The sequence below is a fragment of the Podarcis melisellensis genome (assembly GCF_964234715.1).
Source record: "Podarcis melisellensis genome assembly, chromosome: 13".
Classification (NCBI taxonomy): Eukaryota; Metazoa; Chordata; class Lepidosauria; order Squamata; family Lacertidae; genus Podarcis; species Podarcis melisellensis.
Window position 1 is genome coordinate 20642628 of NC_138545.1, and position 17219 is coordinate 20659846.

The following is a 17219-nucleotide window of genomic DNA, read 5'->3' on the forward strand; positions in this document are numbered from 1 at the left end:
GTGTTGTCTTCTTTCTTTCTTTTAATGATTTGTTGTGGGGGACAGAGTACTTTTAATACATTTTAATTGTGCAAACCTAAATTTCATGGTATGCACTTCAATCCCTTCCACAAACTAGTGACCACTGGGAGGGAACCTGTGTACCTATGAAAATAAACAAATAGTAGTGTTTCGTTTTGTTTTTAGAAAGGCACAGGTTATGTTCCCACTCCCATTTACTGTGCCCTCACACCATTTCCAGTTTTGGGTTTCTAACCCGTGTTCACACAGCGTTATTCAAAACGCATATGTATCCCGTACTTTGTTATAATATAGTATTGTCTGAGGTGTTATTTCTCAAACCAGCTTCACATCCATGGGAGTCCTTGAGCTGTTTTCAATTCCTCTCCAGCCAAGGTGTGAAAACCCACCTGCATAAGAACACCCCAGCCTTGCCAATGCCAAATTGACAGCGCTGATATGAACAGCTGGTGGGAAGTCGCAGGAGGAAGAGCTGTGAGATGGACCACAACTTCACTGTGCTCTAGGGTGGTAATGTGAACACACCCATAAAAATCAGTGCTGGTTTCGGGTGGTTCTGCAAGTAGCAGCATCAGGGAACACTGAGCTACTCTGGAGATTTGATGTGGGATGGTGGATACGGTTGTCTGTTGGGAGTTGTTAAAGTGGTACTTCCACCACCTAGGGAAGCGGGTGGCGCTGTGGTCTAAAACACTGAACCACTTGGGCTTGCCAATCAGAAGGTCGGCGGTTCGAATCTGAGTGGTGGTGGTGAGCTCCCGTTGCTCTGCCCCAGGTTCTGCCAACCTAGTGGTTCGAAAGCACACCAGTGCAAGTAGATAAATGGGTACTGCTGTGGCAGGAAGGTAAATTGTGTTTCCATGTGCTCATGGTGTTCCGTTGTGCCAGAAGCAGTTTAGTCATGCTGGCCACATGACCCGGAAAGCTGTATGAGGACAAATGCCAGCTCCCTCAGCCTGAAGCGAGATGAGCACCACAACCCCATAGACACCTTTGACTGGACTTAACCGTCCAGGGGTCCTTTACCTTTTTCTTCCACCACCTACGTTCAAGCTGTATATTTGTAAATACTACAAAACTCCACAAGCTCCCAGCGACCCCCTGCCAAAGGAAATGAAACCCAGGAACTTCACAGTGCTGGGAGAGGTGGGGTGTGTTTAACAATGTGAAGGTGTTGGATCCTGAGTCTGACCTACTCTAGACTTCAAGAGTCGGGGGTCTCGAGATGATGTTGGTCTCCATCAGCCTCACCCAGCACAGTTGTGAGTTGTCGCTCCCAGCAAAAACACTCAATCCAGAGAAGAGCTAGAAGATTGAAAGGCAAGGCACGTTTATTAGGCTGCAATAAGAACACTGATGACCCTGGAATGTGGGCAGGTCTTGGAATCCTACACTGGGTCAGGATTCCGTCATTAAGTGCTTCCGGTTCACAAAGTTGGGGACAATCACTGCTGCCACCCAGTCACGATTAACCAAGCAGCCCCCAAAAGTAGAAACACAGTGATGCTTAGCAGGACTATGACAGCCACCAACCCTCCTGAGAGACCTCCGAATGCAACATCCATGGAACGGAAACTGATAGGTAGACCTGCCATGGAAGGAAAGGGAAAAGAGACGGGATGCATTTAGTATATGTAGTCAGCCCATAATACGCACAGGGGACTGCACCTAAAGCCAAAATCATGTGCTTTTACTATATTTCGGAAACAAGGCATTGATCCACAGGCACCCAAAGAGAAGAGCTTCCTTAAATTGCTTCACTCTTTCTCTTCCCCCAAAGAACTCTGGGTTCCCCTTTCTCTGCATTTTATCCTAACAACAAGCTGGCAGCCAAGAGTAGCTAACCCAAGCAGGTCACACAGTAACCTCTATGGCTAACTGGGATTTGAACCCAGGACTCTGAAGTCCAGCCTTCTAACTGTTAACACAGCACCGTTTCTCAAACGCCTGTTGGAGGACAAATGTAGGAAGTTGGTCTCACTCTAAAGAAGGGGTGTGGGACCTGTGGACCTCCAGACGATGCAGGACTCCAACTCCCATCATCCCCAGCTAACACAGCAATGGTCAGGGACGATGGGAAATGCAGTGCAGCAGTATCTCTGGAGGATCACAGGTTTCCCCACCGTTCTTCTAGGCAGGAAGCCTCTCTCCAGTCCTCTATCCCCCCTCCCCCAAAAAAACCCTCTATAAATCTTGGACCTGGACTACCAAGATGCCTGAAAGCTGTAGTTCCCCTTGTACCACCACCACCACCCTTCTGCCCCCCCCCATGTCACCTCGTGTGTGGAAAGGCCGGGACCAGTTGGTTGCAGCAAGGAGAGTCTGGATTTGATTGTAGAGAAGGTACCGGGCACTGTCCAAAGTGGGAAAGGCAAGAAAAACAGATTCGGGCATGACGTAGTTAATGCTTTATGGGACACACACATAAAGCCCATTTTCCCCTCAGAGGTTTTTCAGATTATTATCCTTCTCTTGGTGTTGGTGCTGACCTTTAAAGCCCTAAACGGCCTCGGTCCTGTATACCTGATGGAGCGTCTCCACCTCCACCGTTCAGCCCAGACACTGAGGTCCAGCGCCGAGGACCTTCCAGCAGTTCCCTCCCTGCGAAAAGCCAAGTTACAGGGAACCAGGCAGAGGGCCTTCTCGGTAGTGGCACCCGCCCTGTGAAACGCCCTCCCACCAGATGTCAAAGAGAAAGACAACTACCAGACTTTTAGAAGACATCGGAAGGCAGCCCTGTTTACGGAAGCTTTTAATGTTTAATAGACTATTGTATTTTAATATTTTGTTGGAAGCTGCCCAGAGTGGCTGGGGAAACCCAGCCAGATGGGTGGGGTATAAATAATAAATTATTATTACCGGTATTATTATTATTATTACTACTACTACTACTACTACTACTATTATTATTATTATTCTCCTGAGGAACTCTGAGCAGGATAGATATTGGTTGCTTTCAGATGACTTGTTTAGTAGGCATTCGTCCTGATTCGTTGGCACAAAGTTTGTAGGGAGGTTATACAACAGGCATTATTTATTGCGCATTCTTTCCCTCGCTCCCTCAGGAGGTTGTGATGGCCTCCAACTAGGATTAGACAAATTCATGGAGGGCAAGACATGCAATTGAGACCAAGATGACACCATTCCTCTGTGAACAAGATATTTGCCCAATGAGACCAGACAAACTTCTCACCTGTACCCTCGCCCAGGAAGGACCGCTTTCGTGCAGTTGTCACGGAGGCAAACTAAGGTGGGCCCCACCTCATAAGCAAGGTCTTTTGTGATCATAGGCTCCTCCGTCATTGGGCCACAATAGGGTATAGGGAACTTCCGACCAATCTTATAAGTGTGGTTGTGTCCTGGAAGGAAAAAGAGCAATCTGATCTATTCTCTCTTAAGAACCCAAGAGAGGCGGGAGATTCAAATTACTTGGTGATAGATGTTGATATACAGTGTAGCATCTGCCAACTGCCCAACAGTAGGGCCAGCCCCAGCAGCAATATGGCAAGCCTCTCAAAATAGGTGGTTTTATTATGTACATTTGGAAAGAGATAATAATAATAATACTGTACACCCATTTCCCTTCCCCCTTACAATAACCCTATAAGGTAGATCGGGTTGAGCCAGTGAGCTTCATGGAGTGGGGATCTCAACCCACATCTCCCCAAGTATTAGTACATGTTCTCAACGTTTACTGACCCAACCTTCCCTCCAGCTTCTTTCTAGAGAAGGTGGAAATGATAGAGAAAGGCAAACAAAGGACTAATTCCTTTCAGGATAATATGGAATGGAGCACCACAGTTTCTGTACAAGTCAGGGATGTTGCGCTTTCCAAAACAGCACTGGAAGGAGAATTTTTTGAAGTGCCAACTTATCAACAAAACTCTTGAGCAACTTTTTGTTTTATTCCACCTGCTCACCACTTCCATTACCTTCTGGTTTCACTTCCACCTCTATGGTAGCTGTCTCCCGGGAGGCCTGGCTAGGATCCAAGTCCTCTCTGGTCCACTGTTCATACAGGCAGTAGGCAGGTCGGAGCCAAATAACAGTTGAGAGGCGGGAGTCCGGGTAGTATAAGGAAACAGGGTAATCTAATGAGTAAAGGAGGAAGGAGGGAAAGGGAACAAATATAGACAGATGGGAAAGCAGTTGAGGAAAAGGACACGGTGCTTGGAAGTTATAGCTTCTATATTACACTGCTCTCAGCTAACTGTATGGCCTTCTTATGCTCCCACCCCAAATTCCCACAGCGACAGAATCCCAGCATCCTTCGTCCAATGAGCATAAGCTCCTTCTGCTTTCCAGAATTCAGCAATCTCCCATGGTTTCATTTCAAGGTTAAAGCCCTAAACGGCCCAGTACACCTGAAGGTTGCTCCTGCCAACCTAGCAGTTCGAAAGCACGTCAAAGTGCAAGTAGATAAATAGGTACCACTCCGGCGGGAAGGTAAACGGCGTTTCCGTGCGCTACTCTGGTTCGCCAGAAGTGGCTTAGTCATGCTGGCCACATGACCCAGAAGCTGGCTGTGGACAAACGTCGGCTCCCTCGGCCAGTAAAGCGAGATGAGCGCCCCAACCCCAGAGTCGTCCGCAACTGGACTCAACAGTTGGGGTCCCTTTACCTTTAAGTATGGTTGCAGCCCGAGTCACTTACCTAGTACCGGCAGAGAAGCAGATCCGCCATATAGCAGAAGGTTTATGCCAAACAATAACATTGCCCCCTTCATCTTTGAAACAGGATAAGCAAACCCTCCACAAAGATTGCTTTCCCAAAGCTACAACTGATCTGAGCTAGAGGGGAAGGAGCAGACAGGGATATTTAAAGGGGAAAAGACTCAGGCCACATGAGCTCCTAAAGAACTTTAAATTTAAAGAACTATTATACCACTTTAAACAGTCACGGCTTCTTCCACAAAGAATTCTGGGAGCAGGGGTTTGTGAAGGGTGCTGAAGGTTGTCAGGAGTCACCCCACAACACACCCACCCCAGCTACAGTTCACAGAGTTCCCTGTGAACAGGGATTCACTGTGAGCCCCTCCATGAAAAGTAGCTCTGTGAGGAGAATTGGCGTCTCCTAACTTCTCTCAGCACCCTTAACTCAATGCAGTTTCGGGGTTTTTTATTGTCAAAGAGTGCCAAATTAGCTTTCATTGTGCAACCTGAATTGGCTGTGTGTGTAAATGCATCTCGCCTAAAAATATGTCTAGGACAATCCTAGACATCTCTACTCAGAAGTAAGTCCTGTTAAACTCAAGAAGACTTACTCTCTGGTAATGGAGCACAAGATTTCAGTCTGTTCTTTTCTTTCTGTCTTTTTTGGTTGATAAATGAATACCCTGTGTCCTTCGAGCATATTCCACGTGGCTTATGGGGAGGGGGGTGGAATTATAAATGCCACAAAATCAAATCACATGCACTTTTTAAAAAACACCTGCCAAATCTATAAACAGCAGAGCAGGAAATAAAAACCGCCTGGATAAAAATCAATGTTAGGTTAACAAAAAGTAAGTTCAAACAAATGTGCAAAACAGCAGCAATAAAACACACACATATGCTGAATTAAAATGCCTTGATGAATAAAAATGTTTTTATCTTGCCCTGGAAAGTGGCAACAAATTTAGATGCCAGCAGGGTATGATAGCCATGTTCAAATATATAAAAGGATGTCACATAGAGGAGGGAGAAAGGTTGTTTTCTGCTGCTCCAGAGAAGCGGACACGGAGCAATGGTTCCAAACTACAAGAAAGAGGATTCCACCTAAACATTAGAAAGAACTTCCTGACAGTAAGAGCTGTTCGACAGTGGAATTTGCTGCCAAGGAGTGTGGTGGAGTCTCCTTCTTTGGAGGTCTTTAAGCAGAGGCTTGACAACCATATGTCAGGAGTGCTCTGATGGTGTTTCCTGCTTGGCAGGGGGTTGGACTCGATGGCCCTTGTGGTCTCTTCCAACTCTATGATTCTAAGGTAAGGACTGTTGTGTCTCCCCAACAGAGCTTGCAGAAAATCCCTACCCTAAAGTTGTTCATGCAGAAGTTTCACTGAATTCAGCAGCATTTCCTCCAGCCCCAATAAATATGGTCTTAGTCTTGCTCTCTGTGTTCTGTCCAACCTCCTACCCTTATGTAACTTGTGTAAAAACAGTGCAGATAGTCCTCCAGATGAATTGCAGGCGTGGCCAGCCCAACCATTGGACAGAGTGAGGCGGCTGATTCTTTGGTGTTACGAAAGGTTGGCAAATTGTTACTTGTTTAATTTATTCTTGCTGGATTGTATCCAGCTAAATTCTAGATGTGTTGAAATGATTGGGCCTAAATTAGCTGTGGCCATTAATTTCAATGGACCTATGCAATGACTGATGTTGAATACAATCCACTGGACTTTTGCTGCCAAGCAGGGATGGGTGACTCTGTCCATTTCTGTTTCCTCACTTTCCCAGTCTTAAATTCAGTTCTGCGCATCAAGTTTGCTTTTCGTTTAAGTTCTCTTTAAAACTTATCAGCATTTTAGCGCGAATTTCTCCTAATGTAAATGTGTTTGTGTGAAATTTTGCCTAATATATTGATTTCTAGGCACACCTTACCCTCTCTCTTTTTTTTACATATTACTTGGTTGGAGAACTGAGTTACAAGCACCGTTTTCAAAGGATGGCATTTTGAATCCCGTATCATTTCAGAAAGAGCAGGTTATGTAGGTTCCCCTTTCAAATGCTAACCGAATCAAATTTCTCCCCCATCCCTGCTGCCAAGGAAATACAGTACATTTGCAGGGTTGTCTGCCTGGGGCATCGAAAACAACTTAGCCAACTGTAATGGTTATATGGGGTTGCTCGTGCGTAAGTTGCCGCCACTCCTGGCTAGGTTGCCTGGTTAAACCTTTTCCTGGCTGGACAGCCCTTCACTTCAAGGCTGTTTCAGTCGCTAGCAGAATCCGTCAGTGGGCATTTCTTGAACTTCTTCCAGCAAAGAAGTTCTTTGACGCCAAGTCTACGCCTACTTTCCCTGCGCGGAAGTCTTCTGCGCAGGGTGGGTGTGGGTAGCGGAGGACCCGTGCTCTCCCCACTGGAGTCCTGGACCCCCCTTGCCGATTCCCCCATCTGCCCCCCTTTATCCCTGGTGTTACGCTGATTTCCTTCCTCAGCCGATGAGCTCCCTCTCTCCCTGCTGGGCCCTTCTCCAGCATCGCTTGGGAGCCTTGTCTCCACCTCTGGCTCCGATGTCAGTTCCCTGACACCAACCTTAGGTGCTCTACACATCATGAGAACAAAGGAAGAGGCTGCTGGATCAGGCCAATGGCCCATCTAGTCCAGCATCCTGTACTCACAGAGGCCAAACAGATCTCTGGGGGGGAACTCTCAGAAAGGACCACAAGAGCCCTTTCGCCTCCCCCTGTGGTTTCCAGCAACGGGGATTCAGAAACATTACAGTGGTACTTTGGGTTAAGAACTTAATTCGTTCTGGAGGTCCATTCTTAACCTAAAACCGTTCTTAACCTGAGGTACCACTTTAGCTAATGGGGCCTCCCGCTGCCGCCGCACTGCCAGAGCACGATTTCTGCTCTCATCCTGAAGCAAAGTTCTTAACCCGAGGTACTATTTCTGGATTAGCGGAGTCTGTAACCTGAAGCGTCTGTAACCTGAAGCGCCTGTAACCCGAGGTACCACTATACTGCTTCCAGCTGTGCAGGCAGGACATAACCACCATAGCCTGACTTGTGGGGTGGGCATTGGCTCTTTTGCCTCAGGCAGCAAAATAAAAAGCCCACCCCACCCCCACCTCAGGGCATTGCATGGGCGATCTCCCTGCCCATGACTGAACCCTTCCCAAGTTCAGGCAAACATCTCTTGCGCAAAACACACACCAATCTAGTTGCCAGTATCTGCTTCACATCTGCGAAAGGCCTGTGTTGCTTTTATATTGGAATGTTTAGACCATGGGTAGGCAAACTAAGGCCTGGGGGCCGGATCCAGCCTAATTGCCTTCTAAATCCGGCCCGCGGATGGTCTGGGAATCAGCGTGTTTTTACATGAGTAGAATGTGTGCTTTTATTTAAAATGCACCTCTGGGTTACTTGTGGGGCATAGGAATTCATTCATTTTTTTTCTTCTTCACAATATAGTCCGGCCCCCCACAAGGTCTGAGGGACAGTGGACTCGCCCCCTGCTGAAAAAGTTTGCTGACCCCTGGTTTAGACCCCCTTATCTCTACAGGCTGAGACTTCCATGTCTTTCTGTTTGTTTGTGTGTGCTGGGATAAAAGTCAAGTGCCACCTCTGAGAGCAGTAGCTACGTCTGAGAAGCCCGCACATCCTGAGAGGCTTGTGCACCCGGGGGTGGGGGTGGGTGCCCGACTCCGTTAATTTACGAAAGCAATTGAGCATCTGGCTCTGCGTCTCTGATCCCGATGCCCAATTAGCCGCATTGGGGTCGGTGCTGGCAGCTGAGGCGCTATTGATAACTTCAGCGACGACAACGCCTCGCTGTGTTCCCTCCAGGAAAGTCGGCATCTGAATGTCTGATTAAGATATTCACTGACAAACCCCAGAGTCTGCGGCTCCAATCTGGTGGAACGCTCTGTCACAAGAGACTAGGGCCCCGCGGGACTTGACATCTTTCCGCAGGGCCTGCAAGACAGAGCTGTTCTACCAGGCCTTTGGTCAGGGCACAGCCTGACTCCCTCCTTTGGCAATCGTCACAGACCTTTAGCTTAATGGTTGCCATCAATTTGATTTTAATTAATTTTTATAATGAAATGTTTTTAGAATGTTGCACTATTTTATTGTTGTTAGCCACCCTGAGCCCGGCTTTGGCTGTGGAGGGCGGGATATAAATAAAATGTATTATTATTATTATTATTCCCCATGCCTTCTCCTCTCTTAATCCACCAGGTCCTTTTAAATGTTTGGTCCCATGCTCTCAGCAGCCTGGTCCAGATATACCTGGTCCAGATATATCGAGATATTGAGATATCTGTAGATAGGAAGCAGCCGTGAATTAAGCTGCTGTTATTAGACCCTGTATTCCCCCAGAACCAGAAGGTCCTGCCTCTTTCCACAGCAAATGCAAAGGATTGAAATATGAGTTCTGCTTGTGGACCCATGGCATAAATTGAGGAGCATTGCTGGATCTCTTCAGTTTTGGGAATATAGAACTGCTTCCAGTCTGGAAATTCAGCAGGCCTGCTAAAATCGAAGTTCTTGGTGGGAAGAACTTTGCCACTTTAGGCCTTGCTCTTTTACTATACAAAGAATCCTGGGAACTGTGGTTTGTTAAGGGTTCTGGGAATTGCAGTTTGTGAAGGGTAAACTGAGGTACCTAGGATTATTTGGGGAAAGTCAGGTGCTTTAGAAGCATTGTGTGTCCATCTTCCTTCTCCTTTTCTTCTGGTAGCCTGTTATTAACCAATCCCGGTTGGTTGGTTGGTTGGTTGGTTGGTTGGTTGGTTGGATGGATGGCTGCTGACGGAAGCTATTTTGGGAGAGGAGAAGCCAAATGGCAGTTGGCTTTAGCTAGGCCCATATGGGGAAGCCAGGTGGAATGCCCTTTGAGAGAACACTTCTGGAGAAGGCTTCATCCAGCCTGACAGATGGAGTAGGTCTTTCCTCTCCCTCAGACACAGCCAAGTAGAACTGATGGTGGTGGAGACAGTCCTGGAAGAGGAACCCCAAACAACAATTGCTTTCAACCAGGCTGGTGGAGCAGACCTCAGTCAATATGTACATACCTTCCAACATCCAAACAGCAAAAACTGGGACGCCATCTTCCCGTTTTTTGTCACAAGAGGACAGTGACCATGTGATCACTGCACGATTTCACATTGCAAACCATCCCCAAATGCTTTTTTCAGACACAGCGTGTGTTGTGTGGTGCCACGCAAGATCGCGACCCTGAAAAAAGCATTTTTTTCCAAGGGAAATTACAGCACAAAATCATGTAAGATCACAGCGCCCAAAATGGCTGCCATTCTCTCACAAGAAAAAATGGGGTGTCCCAGTTTTTCTGGGACACTTGTGAGGTATGTGTGCTTCACAGCAGCACTACTGCCTCTTGCAAACACCATGGAAATGGTGGATTTAATAATGAATACCAAAGGCCATGTTTGGCTCATGCCTGCGCTCCAACTTGAGTTTGATGCACTGTCCCTTCTCAAGAGTTGCTGTGACCCAGGATGCACTTCTTCCACCGCCCAACGGAGTGGCCCGTCTCCTTGCCCTACCCTCCGTCACATCAACTGCAACTTGTTTGTGTGCCTATTAGCGAGCCTTCTCTTAATGAGGCCTGGAGGGAAGTGAGACCACCCAGCCGCCCACCCTCCATCGACAACCAAGCGATGAGTCACGCCATAGTGTGGGAGCAGGTTTCATTAGCGGTGGTGCTGAATGAGACCTTCCAAGTGGGGTCAAGGGGATCCGATAGCGTTTGCTCTGATAATGAGAAGAACACAAGCAGCCTAATTTCCCTGTCTTGTTAACATTCACATCATCTCCATATACACACACTTCCGTTTGCTCCTTTGACTTCTAGGCACAAGTTCAAAAGGTTTTCAGCGGGACAAAAGAAAACCTCTTGAACCTGTGCATAGAAGTCCCAGACCAAACGGAAGAAATTGCAGGCAAAGGGAAGTGTGGATGAAAGCCCCCCCCTCTCCACAAAGACACCACAAATGCATATTAAACCTGCAATTTTTTTCCACTAAAAAATTCCACTCTGTCTGTGCCTATGGACTTTTAACATCAATGTGTTCTCACCAAAGTCTCCCCACTATCCCCCACAATACTTTTCCATCCTTCTGTTTAGTTCCATCATCTTTAATCACCCATCGTTTATTTTTCTCAGTCACATTTTAAACCCCCCCCCTCTCTCTCACACACGCAATTACTCTCCTATCTCATATTTCCCCCTCCACAGTCCATATTCTGACCCCATTCCTTGCTGTGCCTCATTATTTTCTTTTATTAGAGTGACCCGGGGCAACCCATTCCAATCCGATCCATTCCTTCTTTTCCTGCCTCAAAGCATCGCCCGGCCTTCCCATTGATCTGGACCCCGACGCCTCCACTGGCCCTCTGTGCTGATGTCACAAGCAGAGGCAGAGGGGTATAAATTCACCAGAGGGAGATTGCTGGAGGCAGGAAACAGAGGACTGGGATACAAGAACCCCTGTGCTGTGTCACCAACATACATAGGTAAGGAGTCAGGGGTGGGAGCCTGCCGGAGTTGCCCTTTTCACACACCAATCCCTTTCCCTCTCTTTCCCTCCTAGCCTCAGGAGCCATGGAAGCAGCATTTGGAGCCTGCAAGAGTCCCAGGGCCACCTTAGTCATTCTCAGTTCTTGCTTCCTGCTGTCTTCAGGGGCTGTGGTGCACAACTCGGGCAGGTAAGTTGAAGGGCTTTTTCTTTGTGTGGGGTTTTTTCCCTGACCACCTTTTCCATCAGTCATTCTAGATCTGTTAAAAACCACGCGAGCCATTCTCCATCTAAACCAGATTTACAGTGGGCAAGATTGCGCAGGGTTGGCAGGTGTGTGTGTGCCTTTAAAGTTTAGTAACATGACCAAAGTCTTGCAAAAGAGTATGTGGCAGAGAAAGGGATTGGGAAAGGAAAGGAGAAAGTTCTCCACCCAGAATAGTTTTTAAGAATGTGTTGGCCGGGGCAGCCAACACAGTGCCGTCCAGATGCAGCCAGTGTAGCGTCGTCCCATCAGCCCCAGTCAATGGGAGTGATGGTCAGGGATGATGGGAGTTGTAGTTGGACAACATCTTGGTGGAACCAAGTTGACTATCCCAATATAGGCAGTGGAATAAATCGGGGGAATACCTTTTGGGGAACCTCCTCTCTCACTTTTTCAACTGCTGGTTGCTTCTTTCTCTTCCGAAAGAAGCCAGGCTGGAGGGAAAAGACATTAATACTGACTCTTTATCCTTTTGGGGGGGAGAAGAGGCAGCAAGAAGGTGCAAAGGGAGAAGTTTGTAGTTGCAGGAGAGGATAAAGAGGGGCTGGGCTGGGAAGGGTTAAACAGAACATGGATGGAGCAGGGGCTTTGTTTCAAAGTATAATGAGAGGTTCTAGACTTGGAAAGATTTAGGGCTCTTCCAGACTGTCACTATTTTCAGGTGAGATTCACTCACATACCCGCAACAAACGAACCAAAAGATCAGATGTTTTGCAGTAAGGAAAGTGGCAGGAAAATGCACTGGGAAGGGGGGGGCGCAGCACTTCCTTTTACACAACTGCCATGTGACCAACCCACAAAGAACTCAGAATGAAGGTTCATAGTCAAGGTTGTCCAATCTCCCTGCAGACAAACCAGGATGAACAAACAGGTTGTCTGGAAGAAGTGCTCAAATAATCCACAATTCTATTACTGATTTAAGGACTAGCTCCACCATTTTTGTCCATAATTTGCTCATGGAATTCTTCAACATGGATTCCAATGTAATGGCCAATTGCTTAGTCATGTGGGGCCTGCAACAAAATGTTGCAGTGTTTGTGGAGTGCTTCTGTTCAAGATTCGAGGCCATCTTCTCCACCACCAACACCCCATATTTTTATTTCCCATCCTCAACTGCTTCTCAGTATTTCGTAGCAACTGAGCATGCTCAGTCCTTGGGCTGTTTTTGAGGTTCCCTTCTCCTTAGGTCTGTTCCCCCCTTAAAGTAGTTTTCAGACTTGTGCAAACTTTGCAGTTTCCTTGAGTCCACAATAGCTCCCTCTTCTGCAGAGGCGGTGCTTTTTTTTGTCCAAATAAACGATGAAACTCACAGCCTGGACATAAGTAATGGAGGAAATGACAGTGTTGAAGAAGAGAGCTGAAAAAGGCACAGAGAACAGGGGCCTCTTCAGACTGGTGTTTTATTTCAGGTGTATTCTGCAACATGTTCCTGACACAATCATGATGTGTCAGTAGTGGGTTTATTCTTCACGCTTTATTTGTCATTCAGTGACGCTTCCTCAATGCTACGACATTATTGCTTTTCAGAGGGGCATGACAAAAGCAGGACAAAAATAAACCAGAAATTTTGGGTAAAGAAAGTTATGGGATCCCAGCAACTGGTTATGGGATTATTACTGATTGTAGACAAAGCAGTATATGACCACCCCAAAACTTTTGCAGGCATAAACTGAATGGAAAGCAGAATAATAATAATAATAATAATAATAATAATAATAATAATAATAATAATTTATTTGTACCCCACCCATCTGGCTGGGTTTCCCCAGCCACTCTGGGCGGCTTCCACAAATACCAAAAATACACTAATATGTCATACATTAAAAACTTCCCTGAACAGGGCTGCCTTAAGATGTCTTCTCAAAGTCAGGTAGTTGTTTATCTCTTTGACATCTGATGGGAGGGCGTTCCACAGGGCGGGCACCACTACCGAGAAGGCCCTCTGTTTGGTTCCCTGTAACCTCACTTCTCGCAAGGAGGGAACCACCAGAAGGCCCTCGGCGCTGGATCTCAGTGTCCGGGCTGAACAATGGGGGTGGAGATGCTCCTTAAGGTATACTGGGCCGAGGCCGTTTAGGGCTTTAAAGGTCAACACCAACACTTTGAATTGTTGGTGCATAGCCAACCTTATTGCCTTGTGAGTACTTCAGTGAGAATGCACCATGAAACAGATGTCTGGAGAGGCCCAAAGTCTATCAAATGTCTAATTCAGGGGTCAGCAAACTTTTTCAGCAGGGGGCCGGTCCACTGTCCCTCAGACCTTGTAGGGGGCCGGACTATATTTGGGGGGGGGGGGAATGAACAAATTCCTATGCCCCACAAATAACCCAGAGATGCATTTTAAGTAAAAGGGCACATTCTACTCAGGTAAAAACACGCTGGTTCCCGGACCGTCCGCGGGCCGGATTTAGAAGGCAATTGGGCCAGATCCGGCCCCCGGGCCTTAGGTTGCCTACCCATGATCTAATTGAACAGTTGAACAGAACAGGGAATTAATAGCAGGGAATGCCTGTCCTCTCCTTGCCTCTCTTGAGAGCATCCTGCCTGGCAGGGACAGAATGCTGAAGGCAGACACTGAGCCAGCAACACACCCCCCAGAATCTGAGCTCTCCCCTCAAGGGACCTTACTGGTGGAGGTGCCTCTAGTGTCTTCCAGCAGGCTTGAGACTATGGTTTCTTACTCCGCTTCTTGCCTGTTAATTAAGCTTCCATTATTTCCCACCAACTAACAGCTGCCAGGTTATATAAAATTCCTAGCGCAGGGTTGGGGGACCCGCAGAGCTCACATTTGAAGCAATGCAGCTCCCTTCAGCGCCAGCCAGCAGGGCCAATGGTCAGGGGCAGCAGGAATTAAAAGCAACCAACTCCCCTCTCGTCAAAGAACTGTAGTTTGTGAAGGGTGCTGGGAATTGTAGCTGTGTGAGGGATGAACTGCTGCTGGGACTCTTTGAGTGGGTGCGCTGTAAATGTATTCTGTATACGCAGCCTAAATCTTTATAAATATACAGTATTTAGTCTTTATTAAGGCACCAAAAGGATTGTTTTTGCTGCAGCAGGCTAACATGGGTGGCTTTCTGGAGATTGCATATTGTGTGGGCAAGACCTTAGGGGGATCTGTACTTGTGCTGTGCTTCCTTCATAAGGCAATATTGGGTCCCTCCTCGGTTTCAATCTACTTGATCCCTCCTCTGGAGAACTCAGGTTTCCTATACTTTCTCTCCCAGCAGGCTCTGGAGACGTGAAGTGTCCCAGTATCCTCCACCAGGGGGCAGTGTTGACCTCAAAGGACCCCTTGTTCCCTGGAGCCTCCGCATCCCATCCACTACCTTGCATGACTGGATGCTCAAGTGGATGTCCTCAGATGTTACCGCTCCCTGGACTGAGGACAATGAAGATGAAGGGCAAAACAGGAAGTCCCGCCCGTGGGGCCCAGCGAGACAGGAAGCTCCGTCTCCTAGGGGCCAGAAGGTGGCGCTGTACCAAGCCAGCTGGGTTCCAGGTTGGGGAGGGAAGCGAAGTATTGTGCTAGCAGATGATGCCGCCTTCAGGGAGAAAAGCAAAATGCTGACAGCCATGGAGAGGCAGAAATGGCTCAACTCCTACATGCAAAAGCTTTTGGTGGTGAACTCTGAGTAGGAGGAAGTGGGGAGATTGGCAGGAGGTAGAGCGGGCACGGAGATGCAAGGTGCTACAAGGGTCAACCCAGCTGCATTTCGCCTCTCTCAGAACCAAATCCAGGGCATTGCTTGAGTGACTGAGTTTACTTACGTGCTGCTTTTCCACAAGGAGCAGGGCCCAAAGCAAAACGACTGCAGTGGAACCTCGGTTTTCGAACTCAATCCATTCCGGAAGACCGTTCGGCTTCCGAAAAGTTCGAAAACCAAGGATCAATGGGCTGGCTGCAAAGTCAATGGGGGGGGGGGGAGAGAAACGTGGCTCAGAAGCCTTTCAGCCTCTGAAAACCATTTTGAAAACCGGAGCAGTTACTTCCGGGTTTTCGGCGTTCGGAAGCCAAAACGTTCCAAAACGGAGGCATTCAGGAACCGAGGTTTGTCTAATGGTTCATTTTTGCCATTTTTGAATTTACTGACATGCTCTGTATTCCGTACACGGAAGCCAAAACATTCCAAAATGGAGGCATTCGGGAACCGAGGTTTGCCCGTGTACGGAATACAGAGCATGTCAGTAAATTCAAAAATGGCAAAAATGAACCATTAGACAAACACAGAATAAATTATACACACACACACAATGGTACCTTGGGTTACCACCCCTCCACCCTAAAAGGCTTTTTACTGCTTGTGCTCCTGCATAGCTCCTGATGCCAGGGAACTTGGACGCACCCAAAACACATCCATGGTTGAGTTGCTCAGCGATTTATCCCTAGCTGAGAGCCAGGTGAAATCTCTTTCACCCCTGCAGTTGGGATGGCTAGCTGGTAACCCTGTAGGATTCCAACCCCCATAATCACTGCTAAGCTCCTCCAGATGATATATTTATTCAACATTCATCCTCTTTTGTTTGTACAAAGCTGTGTGTGCTGGGTAGACTATGGCTGTGCTCACATAACTGGCTTAAAACACAGTGGGGTTGTGTCATTTCCCCCTCTAAATGCCTCCTCTTTGAGCTGCTATTAGGTCCACAGTGGGTGAAAATGCAGGTACCTGCATCTTCCCTGCCTGCCCCACATATGCAGGTCTAATAGCTGCAGCAGGTGTGTTTGATTTAGATTGGGGAAATGGTTCATTGGAAATGATTAAGCCTTGCCTCCATAACATAGCTGATTTAAAGTGAAGCGGGGGGAAACACTTGGGGAGCCAATTAATGGATTTTCTCCTTCAGCCCTTAGGTGGTGAAATGTAGAAGGTCTGTTGCAGTAAAAACCCTTGAAGAAAAAGAGAATCAGGTTGAATAAGATAATTTAGAGCTGGATGGGTCCTTAGAGGTCGTCTCATCCACCCTTGCTCAGGGCAGAAAATTTGCAACTACAGCAGGAAAGGGGAAGCTCTGACCCTCCAGAGATTCTGATAGACTCCATCTTCCATCAGCTGGAGTCAATGCAACCAAGAGACAGGGATGATGGGAGCTGCGGTCAAAAGGTTCCCCATCCCTGAACTACGCCATTCCTGGCTGACAGCCACCTGGCCTCTTCTTAACACACCTGCCGTGTAGGAGAGCCCGCTAACTCCTAAGGCAGACCACCCCACATGCAAAACACATTTTTCAGTTGAGAAGGGTCTAACGTTCTGCCAAAATCTGCTTCCCTGCAAATTCCACCCACTTTGGTCTCATCCTGCCCTGTGAGTGACAAATAGCAAGTCTGTCTTGAGACTGTGTAGCAGGTGGATTTATTACTGCATGAGCCTCACTAAAGGCTGTTTGAGACAGCAGTTGTGCTTGGTTTCCTAGAAAAGATGGTCACTTTGCGTTGCCAGTTGGCCAGAGTTGTGGGAGAAGGAAGGTCACTGATTGGGTTGCCTCTGCCCTTTGCTGAACATCTGTTTCACACTCTCTCCACTTCAACATCTGTACTGAAATTGGAAGGGTACAGAGAAGTTTAGGAAGGCCTCCGTGCTTGTATCTCGCACTCTCCACTTGGCTGTTTTATTTTTCCTGTTCTAATAAAATATGAGATTTAGTTTGTCTTGTTTTGTATTTCCTCTGTTGGGGGTGGGAATGAACAGCACAACAAGGTTTCTCCAGGGAAAGGGTTCCCAAGTTATTTATTTAAAAAATTATGCCTCCTAATATT

At 47.4% G+C, this 17219-nt stretch overlaps 2 protein-coding genes across 4 annotated transcripts; one reads left to right on the plus strand and one right to left on the minus strand.

Annotated features, from left to right (window-relative positions):
• Nucleotides 1–1327: 1327 nt before the first annotated feature.
• LOC309354603 (uncharacterized protein) lies at nucleotides 1328–14854 on the minus strand. 3 transcript variants are annotated; one of them, XR_014162360.1, is made up of 5 exons: nucleotides 4643–4865; nucleotides 3954–4112; nucleotides 3215–3380; nucleotides 2298–2374; nucleotides 1328–1609 (listed from the first exon to the last, which is right to left on the minus strand). XR_014162360.1 is itself a non-coding variant. In XM_081884836.1 (5 exons), the coding sequence occupies exons 1-5, from the start codon at nucleotides 14798–14800 to the stop codon at nucleotides 1467–1469; spliced, it is 552 nt and encodes a 183-aa protein (XP_081740962.1). In that variant the 5' UTR covers nucleotides 14801–14854; the 3' UTR covers nucleotides 1328–1466. The 3 variants fall into 3 exon arrangements, 2 of the variants coding, with proteins under 2 accessions (XP_081740962.1, XP_081740961.1); XM_081884836.1 differs by lacking the exon at nucleotides 4643–4865 and adding an exon at nucleotides 14794–14854; XM_081884835.1 differs by having other exon boundaries at nucleotides 4675–4865.
• Nucleotides 11166–15380, plus strand: PTH2 (parathyroid hormone 2). Its single transcript, XM_081884837.1, has 3 exons — nucleotides 11166–11200; nucleotides 11278–11392; nucleotides 14692–15380. The coding sequence occupies exons 2-3, from the start codon at nucleotides 11289–11291 to the stop codon at nucleotides 15101–15103; spliced, it is 516 nt and encodes a 171-aa protein (XP_081740963.1). The 5' UTR covers nucleotides 11166–11200; nucleotides 11278–11288; the 3' UTR covers nucleotides 15104–15380.
• Nucleotides 15381–17219: the final 1839 nt, after the last annotated feature.